Source organism: Zea mays, chromosome 9 (genome assembly GCF_902167145.1).
Source record: "Zea mays cultivar B73 chromosome 9, Zm-B73-REFERENCE-NAM-5.0, whole genome shotgun sequence".
NCBI lineage: Eukaryota > Viridiplantae > Streptophyta > Magnoliopsida > Poales > Poaceae > Zea > Zea mays.
In genome coordinates, this window is record NC_050104.1 from 25,413,610 (window position 1) to 25,424,824 (window position 11,215).

The 11,215-nt window shown below is 55.0% G+C and overlaps 1 protein-coding gene across 1 annotated transcript; it reads left to right on the plus strand.

The window, feature by feature from the left end:
• The first annotated feature begins 3,609 nt into the window (after positions 1-3,609).
• On the plus strand, positions 3,610-6,658 carry LOC103638134 (arginine decarboxylase 1). The gene has a single exon (NM_001323076.1). It carries the CDS (start codon positions 4,293-4,295, stop codon positions 6,375-6,377), a length of 2,085 nt encoding a protein of 694 aa, NP_001310005.1. The 5' UTR covers positions 3,610-4,292; the 3' UTR covers positions 6,378-6,658.
• Positions 6,659-11,215: the final 4,557 nt, after the last annotated feature.

Sequence of the window (11,215 nt, forward strand, 5' to 3'; positions counted from 1 at the left end):
CGGATTTCATTCGAGAGGCGGGCCACGGACGCCAGCGCGAGAGCGAGAGCGAGAGAGCGGGGGGAGGGCCGGAGGGGTGGCCGTGGCCGTGGCTGCGGCCACGCGGCGTCCCGACGCGGTCCTGCCGCGGATCTCCGTGCGGATTCCGTGACGTAGACGAGACGAGACGAGAATGCGGGATTCGCTGCCAGCCTTCCAGAAGCGGACGAGACGAGACGAGACGACGGCGCGGTCGCTTTTTTTTCTCGATCGGAGAAAGACGTAGGAGCGGCTTTGTCACTGCGCCACCGGACCCGTGAGGTTGGCAGGGCCCCTCACCTAGGCTAGTACGAAGGACGAGAGGCCTGCCTTGCAAGTGGACCCTCGCCAGGCCGTCCAATCACGGACGGACGGGATGGACCGGGGTACTAGTACTGCACCGGGCTGGCGTTAGTTGCTGACTGGTGCTGCGCTTTTCAGTCCTTTGCCTTGTACGGGTAATTTTGTTATTTAGGGACTATTTTAGTTTTCTTAGGGACTAAATTCTATTTTAGTTTTCTTATTTGAACAAGGAACTAAAATGGAACAAAATACAGTAACTACAAATTAATCCTACAAACCAAACACCCCTTTTATTTATACTCACTGGTACTCGCACGTTGCACTAGTGGTGGACCGATACGAATACATACGTATAAAGAAAGAAAGATCTGAACAAAAGATTATTTGTAGCAGAAGGACATTTCAGTCTAACAATATTACAACATGAGCATCTATGTTTTCCTTGAGCACTCATGCATTTTTATCACACAAATTCCACTTAAGAGGAGCATCCCTATTCCCCCACCCCCCACCCCTTCTCGTCCGCATTGGTACGAGTCATGGTACGTTCAATTTGGGCCCTTGTCTATTCGATGTCGATCGTATAGATGCTAAAAGTAAATAATGATGTGGACATATTGAACGATGAGTTTCGCTCTTGGCTCTGTATGGAAAATGTTTACATATAAGGTATAAAACAAATGTTTATTTTACATATTATATTTGCACTATACTATCTTTGGATTTGCACTATTGTATAGTCACAGACCATATCACTTCATGACGTGATTTTGTTGTTTGTCCACATGAGCTATTTGAGGGGTTCGAGAAAAATGACTTTGTTCTCCACTACTGATGGCTTTCACATTTTCTCAATGAACCTCCGTAAGTATGTCAATGAGTTTAGCCTGTAAAATCAAACGCTTGCATGCTTTTACTAGCCGTAGAGAGTAACAGTTGTTTGGTTGATAAGGAATACGATGGTTTTTTGTTTACTCGCGTGTTTATTTCTTTATTCTCTCTCTCTCCTTTCATATGAATGCATCGAGCGGCCAGTGTTGCTATTGCAGCAGCATGTGCTGGGTGCAGATGTCTTCACGGCGTTGACCGGGTGCCCGAAATCGTGTGAGCATTTAAGGCTGGTTGATGTCGATCGTATGCCTGAAATCAAAACAACGACGTGAATAGCTTGGCCTGTGAGCTTTGCTCCTAACTTTTATATATAGAAATGCTTTCTCACCATAGTACACCATGATTAATTATATAATAATTAGGTTTTATAATTTCTTTTCCCAAATTAGCTACGATGTATAGATTTACTTGTTTACTTTTATAACTTTGTCTATATTGTCTCGATATGGAAGGTCTCAAGCCATGATAAAAGAAAAGTTGAATGATAGACTCGACGAAACATCATTAAACATAGTCGTTCTAATGGAGACAAAACGTGGAAGGAATTTGTTGTGTGTGTAACCCTCTTAGCAATGTGACATATCGGAACCCAGGTATGGTGTTGAATGGCCACCGACCGGATCGACACCTCCTCGGTCACGCGTTGGGTCACGATCTAGGCACAGTGTCAAGCAAGAAAGGATCATGACACTAGTTGCTTAGTGACACACTACATCAGAGTTCGAGTGCAATGAAAAACATGCAATGGTCGTCACATCATCAATGTGTTGGAATGGTAAGGAAGATAGTTGACCTAATTAGGATTCTTGTATGTAGTTGGAATGTAGGGCCGCTTACAGGTGGGTTCCGATAGTTAGTTGAGACAATGACCAGAAGACATGTAAATATGTTATGTGTACAGGAGACTAAATGAAAGAATCAAAAGGGAAATAATGTGGATATAATATCGACTTTAAACTCTGTATGACGAGTGAAGTCGGCTATCCAAAAGTAGACAATGAAGGTGCAAGGATGGATAGCAAGAGCCGCTAAATTTAAAGAGTATATGTATAGAATAAATTGGAGACGTTTTCCCTTCTAATAACCTAGTTACATTTACGAAACCTGACTAAGTCTGTTGGAGTTGATCATTCAAACGAGCTCTTCAAAACACTCACCTACGTTAGCACATGCGGTTGTTATAAAGATTTAGTCCGTCCGCTGATGTTCCCGTTTGTCCATCCTAGACGTAACAAGTTTCGTGCGCCATGATGCTTGAGATAGACGGAAGATCGCCGACGTTACCTAAACACATAATAGCCGACGACCAGTCAACCACAGATACACTATCCCTGTCTGTTTGATCCAGAGTCAATCCGTGGGTCTATCTATGCAGGATTGCACGAACTGTATGCACACAAGCGCTCTCGTTCAACCCCCGCACGGCACAATTCAGGTCCTCTTATCCGCCAGCCAATGGTATTTTACTTTTCGTAGCCGATCCAAGAAAGATGATAGCGCGAGGAACCGCAATTCGAAGCTCCTTACCTTATCCCCTTCTGCGTGATAGGTGTGTATGTTTCATCCTCGCACGGGCAAACGAACGCCACGCATATTTTCCCCTACCCCTCCCTCGCCCATCCACAGGAAAAAAAAACTCGCGTGGGCCGGGCGCACGGCCGGCCCATCGCGTCGGTCAAACGCAGCAGAATCCCTGCCGCCGCCCACGCCTCAGTCACGCGGTCGTCGTGCTCCCGCGGCCCGCGCCCCGGCCCCCGTCCACCCACTGCAGCCAGCAGCCAGCAGCCAGCAGTGCCGCAGCGAATCCCAGATGGGCGGGCGCATGAGTAAACTGCATACAAAACCAGGAACAAGTCCGATCTCGCGCCCGCGGGGCCACTCCCCGCCGCCGGATGCCGGATCCTACGGCCCCCCTCGTTCGCGGCCGCAGCCACCCACCACGGAACAAGGGAGGGATCAAAGAGCGTGACCTCGAGGTAGCCGCCCGCTAGCATCCAACCCAACAACCGCCACTGAAACGGTAACGCCACATGGACCCGGGCGCCAGCGGCTGGGAGTGATCCCAGGCCACGAGCGGACGAGCATTCCCTGAACCAGCCCAGCCCGCTGACGACTGGGCCCGTTCCGTCGGGGTCAAACGCACACCTACCCCACGGACCAGGGGGGGGGGGGGCGGGAGAGGTGAGTGACTAGTGGTGAGAGAGGTTCTTGCACGCCAGCCAGCCAGCCACGACCACGAGCCACGAGAAAGAGAGAGCCACCACGCCACCAACAAAAGGCAAGCGAGGGACTGGAAAACAAAAGGGAGACGCTCCTGGCGGGTGAGCGGGCCCACCGGAGGCAGCGGACGCTATAAAAGAGGCCTCGGCGCCCCACCGTAACCCTCGCCTCGGTCACGACGCGCAGTCGCCCATTCCGCATCTCGCCCTCCCGTCCCGTCCGTCCGTTCTCCGATTGGCCGCCGCCCGCCTCGCCCTCCTCGTCAACAAAAGCCCACCGCAAGCGAGCGAGCGAGCCACCCCGCCCGATAGCCGCCGCCGCCGTCCCGCCCCCACCCGACTCCTCCTGACCGCCGGCGTGGGGTGCCCGGGCTCCACCTCCGGCGACGACACCCTCCCCGCCGCGCGCGCCCCCACCGCCTGCTCCGTTTGCGGGGGTAGCCGGGGCTCCGGCCTCGGCGGCTTTCAAAGCCCCCTCCCTCACAACAGGATCCAAAATCCCGTCCTAGACTTCTTCTACCTCCCCTTCCAGAACTTCCTCTTTTGGCATCCCGGACGGTCGATCTCGACCCCCTTCGATTTCGATTCATCTCTTCTTATCGATTGATCTTTCTTCTAGCTTATTTCGTATACTGTCATTTTGATTCCTTCCTTCTTCCCGCCGCCGGTAGCTAATCCCAAATCCCAATCGAATCGACTCCCCCCTGTTCGTCGGATTCTCTTCCTCCGTCCGCACCCAGCTAACGCCACCGAAAACAGAAAATTTACCCGCCGCCCAAAAAAAAACAGAAAGGCTAACCTCCTTTTTTCTCTCTCTATCTTTCTCTCCATCTGTGGACTTCTCCGGTTTTGTTTGACGAGATGCCTGCGCTCGCCGTCGACGCCGCGACACCCGTGGCGCACGCCTTCGCGTCCTGCGACGCGGCGCGCTTCCCCGCCCCGCCCGTGGTGGGCCCCGCCGCCGCGGCCGAGGCCGCCCCCTGGTCGGCCGACCTCTCCGCGGCGCTCTACAACGTGGACGGCTGGGGCGCGCCCTACTTCTTCGTCAACGACGACGGCGACGTGGCCGTGCGCCCGCACGGCGCCGCGACTCTCCCGGGCCAGGAGATCGACCTGGCCAAGGTCGTGGCCAAGGCCGCGGGCCCGCGCGCCGGAGGCGGGCTCGGCCTGCCGCTGCCGCTGCTCGTGCGCTTCCCCGACGTCCTGCGCCACCGCGTCGAGACGCTCAACGCCGCCTTCGGCTACGCCGTCCGCTCCACCGGCTACGGCTCAAGGTACCAGGGCGTGTACCCGGTCAAGTGCAACCAGGACAGGTACGTCGTCGAGGACATTGTGGAGTTCGGCGCGCCCTTTGGGTTCGGCCTCGAGGCCGGCTCCAAGCCCGAGCTGCTGCTCGCCATGAGCTGCCTCGCCGCGCGCGGCGGCCTGGACGCCCTGCTCATCTGCAACGGGTACAAGGACGACGGCTACGTCTCGCTCGCGCTCATGGCGCGCTCCATGGGCCTCAACACCGTCATCGTGCTCGAGCAGGAGGAGGAGCTCGACATTGTCGTCGAGGCCAGCCGCCGCCTCGGCGTGCGCCCCGTCGTCGGCATGCGCGCCAAGCTGCGCACCAAGCACGCCGGCCACTTCGGCTCCACGTCCGGGGAGAAGGGCAAGTTCGGCCTCAGCGCCGCGCAGATACTGTCCGTGGTCACCAAGCTCAAGGCCATCGGTATGCTCGACTGCCTCCAGCTGCTGCACTTCCACATCGGCTCCCAGATCCCGACCACCGCCCTGCTCTCCGACGGCGTCGGCGAGGCCGCGCAGATCTACTGCGAGCTCGCCCGCCTCGGCGCGGACATGCGCGTCATCGACGTCGGCGGCGGCCTCGGCATTGACTACGACGGGACCCACTCGGCGCAGACCGACATGTCGGTGGCGTACAGCCTGGAGGAGTACGCGGGCGCCGTGGTGGCCGCCGTGGGCCGCGTGTGTGACCGCAAGGGGGTGCAGCACCCCATCATCTGCAGCGAGAGCGGCCGCGCGCTGGTGTCGCACCACTCGGTCCTGGTGTTCGAGGCCTTCTCGGCTACGGCGCCGGGACGCCTGGACGCGGCCACGGCCTACCTCCTCGACGAGCTCACGGACGACTGCCGCGCCGACTACCGCAACGTGATGGCCGCCGCCGTGCGCGGCGACTACGACACGTGCGGCCTGTACGCCGACCAGCTGAAGCGGCGGTCCGCGGAGCAGTTCAAGGAGGGGGTCCTTGGCCTGGAGCACCTCGCCGCGGTGGACGCCTTCTGCGAGCTCGTCGCCCGCGGCATGGGCGCGCCCGAGCCGCCGCGCACCTACCACATCAACCTGTCCGTGTTCACCTCCCTGCCGGACATGTGGGCCATCGGGCAGCAGTTCCCCATCATCCCGATCCAGCGGCTGCAGGAGCGGCCCGCCGTCGACGGCGTGCTCTCGGACCTCACCTGCGACAGCGACGGCAAGGTGAGCGAGTTCATCGGCGGGAGGCACAGCCTGCCGCTGCACGAGCTGCCCACCCACGCCACTCGCGGCTACTACCTGGGCATGTTCCTCGGGGGCGCCTACCAGGAGGCCCTCGGCGGGCTGCACAACCTTTTCGGCGGGCCCAGCGTGGTGCGCGTGTCCCAGTGCGACGGGCCCCACTGCTTTGCCGTGACGCGCGCCGCCGCGGGCCCGTCCTGCGCCGACGTGCTCCGCGCGATGCAGCACGAGCCCGAGGTGATGTACGAGGTGCTGAAGCAGAGGACCGACGGCGCCACGGCCGCCGCCCTCGCCCGGGCCTTCGGCGCAATGCCGTACCTGGTGTTCGACCCCGAGGCCGCCGTGATGTCCGGCGGCGAGAGCAGCGACTCGGAGCGGTCGGCCGCCGGCGCCGCCGAGGAGGAAGACGATGAGGAGTGGGAGTTCATGCGCGGGCTCACCGTCTGATGACGTGCCCGCCCGCCCGCCCCGGGTGAAACAAGGCGAGTCCGTCGCCAGGAAGTTGTCAGTGGCCGGCCGGCGTTGGTTTACATAATAACCCCCACCGCCCGGTGTTGTATCGTGTCGTGGTCGTAGTCGTCGGGTGTCTCGTCGTCGCCGGAGTTGTTTGGCGCCACCTTTTTATTCCGAACGCGTCAGTGTCCACTGTTCGCCTTTCCTTTTTTTTCTCTCTCTTTCATGGGAATAATCTGAAGGAAACTAATAGCAAGTTTCTCTTTAACTGGAAATTTCGTTTTTTCAAGAATTCATTCTGTCTGTTGCTGTGTCGGTTCCGCTCTCCCGTTGCGTGGTGCGCTGCCACCGGAGAACACCTTCCTCTCGTCTCGACGTCGTCGCTTTCTCTTTTCTTCTCCATCGTCGCGTCGTGGGCAGGGGGCAGGTGTCACGGCCCCGAGCGCCGGAATCTCTCTGGATAAACCCCGAGATATTCGGACGTCACGCGGGTGGGCCGCGGCGGATTTGAAACGCAGCTCTGGGACGCTACCTGACGCGCGTGTCAGCGTCATCGGAGCGGTAGGTGTGGGGACGCTGGCGGGCTGGGCTTTGCTTCCTTCCTTGCTGTGCGTGCTCGACTGCGTCTGCCTTTGCCGCATGTGTTGCGAGATGACGAGGACGAAAAGGTCTTCCAGAATTTATGAGCAGTTTTTGGATTTGGTACAGATGCTGTGAGCTCGAGCTGGAGCACCGAGACCGGGGCTGCCTGCGACGCGGTAGGTGAGCGCCGCCCGGGAGTCGGTTATACTACGACTTTCGCCGCATACATTCAGCCGCCGGCCGCCGCATACGGCATGGATTAGATTATTAGATAAAGATCGGATGAGTAATAAGCAGTGCAAAGTTCATGAACCTGAAATATGCATGCATACACCTGCTGGCGATCTCGGCCGTTGACGGAGCATGCATGTGGTGTGTCCCCGTTCCGGATGGCTCGCACAGATCTACTGTCTACTACTAGCTCCCAGAGCAGAGCAGGCAGAGATGGTTGGCGGTTGGCACAGGTAGAGAGGCAGCCACGCAGTGCAGAGCCGTGGTAGCGATGCGCGAGGCGGATGGACAGGATAGGGAGGGGATAGCGTAGGGGCCAAGTGACCACTCGTCGGCTCTGGCCTTTCGGCGCCCATCTCCTCCTCATCTCATCTCCCTCCACGGTCCACTTGTTTCGTTCGCTGTGTGACAGTAGTGTGAGAGATTCCAGATCCAACACCTGCCGACCCCGTCGTGATCCTGTCCAGCGGCTCCAGAGACAGAGAGGCACGAACACATGCCAAGCTCCCAGCTCCTCCCCTCCCCCCTCACCTCACCTCAGGCCCTCACTCCCCCAGGTACTCAATGCTCTTTCTCTCTTTCAGCCGCCGCTGCTGCGTTGCGTCGTGTGGGAGCTGAGCTAGTGGCACTGGGTGCTCTCGACCGCACTAGGCAGACCAGACGTTGCGTCGTGCCCCATATTCGCCGTCGCCGTGCCTTTCAGCATCTATCTGGGAGTGAATGACTTGGGCTGGGTGACGGATAGCTGACCATCTCAGCTCTCTCGAAGAACAAGATCGTAGGAGAACCTCCTAGTCCTTTGCCCCTGTCGACACTTTATATGCTGGTGTGGTGTCCATCCTGTCGCTGCTGGGGGTGCCAATTGCCATGCCCATTGTTTGTTCGGTCCCGTTCACCGGGGATCGGATCGGATCGTCTGTCCAGCAGCACTACCAGTTCGGTTCAGATGCAATGGAATGGAATGGAATGCACCACCGCGCGTTGACGCTGGTCGAATAAGGAGGCTAATGCTGCCTCGTCTAATTCAGCGGTTACGGCAGAAGGTACCAGTTGCCAAAGGTCGGTAGAATAAGTACCCACCATCTGGATCCACCCCTCCAAACTTCAGTGCTCTTATAAGAGACCTAAAACACTTTATCTTCGTCTACACTCTAGAGCTCTCAACGATTTCAAACACTTTATATCAATTTTAAGCTATAAATCCAACATGAGATGGGCTAACTTTAGACTATTTATGTAAAGCTTTAGCTGTATAGTTTAGAGCTAAAATGTAGAGGGGGAAAACATAAACAAGCTAGCCTTAAAAATTAAACTTGAACGATTATTGAATCTGGGAGATGTGTATATCTCGATTCCAATAGAAGAAAAGGATCAGAAAAAAAATGCACCGACTAGACCTGGTTAAAGTGATCTCGTGTTCAAATTAAAACAAGTACGTGTATATTTCTAGCAGTACAAGTGCTCGTGTAAGGCTGCTTGCCACCAACTCTACTACCATCGTGTTGCAGAGATGGTGGTTCGTTCGTCCTTAAAGAAGAAGAAGATTGGCTTCATTCGGACGTAACCACAAATCTTTTCATTCTTTCTTTTCACTGTATCTTTTCTCATCCCAACGCCATCTTTCCCGGCCACGGCGAACCTCGAGTTCTTGCATGGTCTCTAGGTTGATGGTATAGGGCAGGGCACGCACGTGTGTGCTTAACCTGCTGTCATTTTTGTTTAGCAAAAAACTAGTAGCACAGCATGTCAGCATCGTTATCCGGGGACCTCTCATGCTTATAGGAGAACAATGTCGTGCTTCTTTCCTCCACAAATAAAGAGGAGAACTCTACTTCGCAGTTGCGGCGTCAGACATCTCAACTCTTGCAACGTACGTTTCCTTGCCGCCCGGGCAAGTCCGAGTCCGTACAAGGAACCGGTCGTCGAGTCGAGTGGGGCATCTGAAAAAGCTCAGCATCCGGTCCGGTCCGGTCCAGTCCAAGTGTCCCACACTCCAGCTGCAGCTCGACGAACAGAGGTGACACGAACCCAACCTGGGATGGGGGGGGGGGGGGGGGGGGGGGGGGGGGGTAGAGAGATCAGTACGTTTCCGGACAGAGCTGGAACGGTTGGTGCGCCGTGCGCAGTTCTTGCTGACGATAGTTTAGAAACGTTTCGGTTGGTGCGCGCAGTTCTTGCGGCGCCTGCCATGTCTGAACCTGGACACCGCTACGTCTAGCTCCGGGACAGGAGACGAGCGCTTTGACCGGTTCTGATTGTACACGAGTCCGGAGAAGTGATCGGGATTCGGGGACAGTTGTGAAGCTTCGCAGGCTTTGACTACCGCCACACACGTGTGTGTGTGTGCTTGTTTACTAGAAAGATGGTTTGGTTTGGTAGCAATAGCGACGGTGAATTTGAGATAATGACATCTGCTGCTGTCTGCTAAGAAAGACTGGTCAGTGACTCTGAATAAAAGAACCTGCATACATGCAGCTAGATATAAAAGAAAAGAAACGTTGAAGCGTCGCATACCTACTTGTGCTTGCGTTACCTACCTTTACCCCTGTTGGCTGTTGGAAGGCTGAAACGGGAGATCGAGCTATATTATTATTAGTGCCGTCTCTTGCGCTGATGCACTCCTCCTCCGTCAGGCAGGAGCTGATCTAGCCGCGTATTTGTATTTGGACGAAGTGCTTGTCTAGATACGTAAGTAGCTCTAAACGAATGATCTTGTTTCAGAACGTACGGGACGAGCAGTGTAGTATTCTCTAACCTGGAAGGAGGAGTGCAAGCGGATGGAAAAGAATAGTTTAACCTGGAAGGAGTGTATTCTCTAACCAAACCAACGGAAGGACGGCTTGAGTGAATGAATTCTGATCACTCTGTACTATCTGCTTCCCTTTCCAGTCAGAAAGAAGGCAACATGGGTGGGCCAAACGGGCCACCGTCCACCCTAAGATTTGGCCCAAAGTTTAAGAACACTACATATCTTTGGCGTGGAACCTCAGCAATTAGCCGTACATCTTCGACAACCCGCCGCGCTGTTTCTCCAACCCGTCATCGAGGCCCATCGCTAAGCCCAGCACCCAGCCTGCAATTCTCTCCACCTTTTAACACGGTGTTTGGTCCGGGCCTATTTTGGTCTATAACCATTCCCGCCACACTTCAACACCATTGTTTTTGTTTGGTTTGTACGGCTAGCAACCGGGAGCGCCAGCCGCCATGGGAGTTGGCTCTGGTCCATAGCATCTCGTTTGGGCAAATACCTGCTTTGCCCTTGAGGGGTCTCACATCTCTATATAAAGAACCTGTACACCCCTCATAATACAGAGATTAGAAAGAGGCCAGAGGCCCAACCCTATATCATGTGTCTCGTGTGTTTCCTCTGTCGTACTTATGGGAAGGGAGACGGGTTCTCTACAGCTTCTTGCGCCTCTACTGTTGACGGGAGGGAAGGGAGCGGATCTGGTGATCCGTGGTAACATAGTTCTTAACACGTTATCAGCACGCTCTACCGGTAGTGGTAATGGAAATGGAACTTATTGCACCTGCTATCCTTTATTGTAAACGGTTACCGGTCTATGTTTGGTTGCAGCGTGGGATCAAAAAGAAGGATTGGAATTGGCTAACAATCAAAAGGCAACGGTAATGATTTTGAATTGGCTGGTATTGCATCCCACTGCAATCCTTTATGGTATAGTCTAATCAAACATAAAGCAATGGTAATAGATTACTCTGTTAACTGATTACGGCACTAAATCAACGTACCAAACAGCACCATAGTATTTCGTTACAGATTAATTCCATTTCGGTTTGCGTTTACTATAACTCCAACCAAACAGACCCTAAGTTTACATCAGGGCTAGTTTGGGAATCTAAATGCCGGAGGGTATTAGAGGGACTAAAATTTCCTTCTTATATAATTTTAAATAAGGAGAGAATTTTAGTCCCTCTAATCCCCTCCGATTTTTTGGTTCCCAAACTAGTCCTCAAGGAATCACTGCACATCCATGCCGTCGTCACATCAAAGACGCTCA

Bases quoted from the DNA above. Each gene is read 5' to 3' on its own strand.
- LOC103638134 (NM_001323076.1), top strand. From the start codon at position 4,293: ATGCCTGCGCTCGCCGTCGACGCCGCGACACCCGTGGCGCACGCCTTC.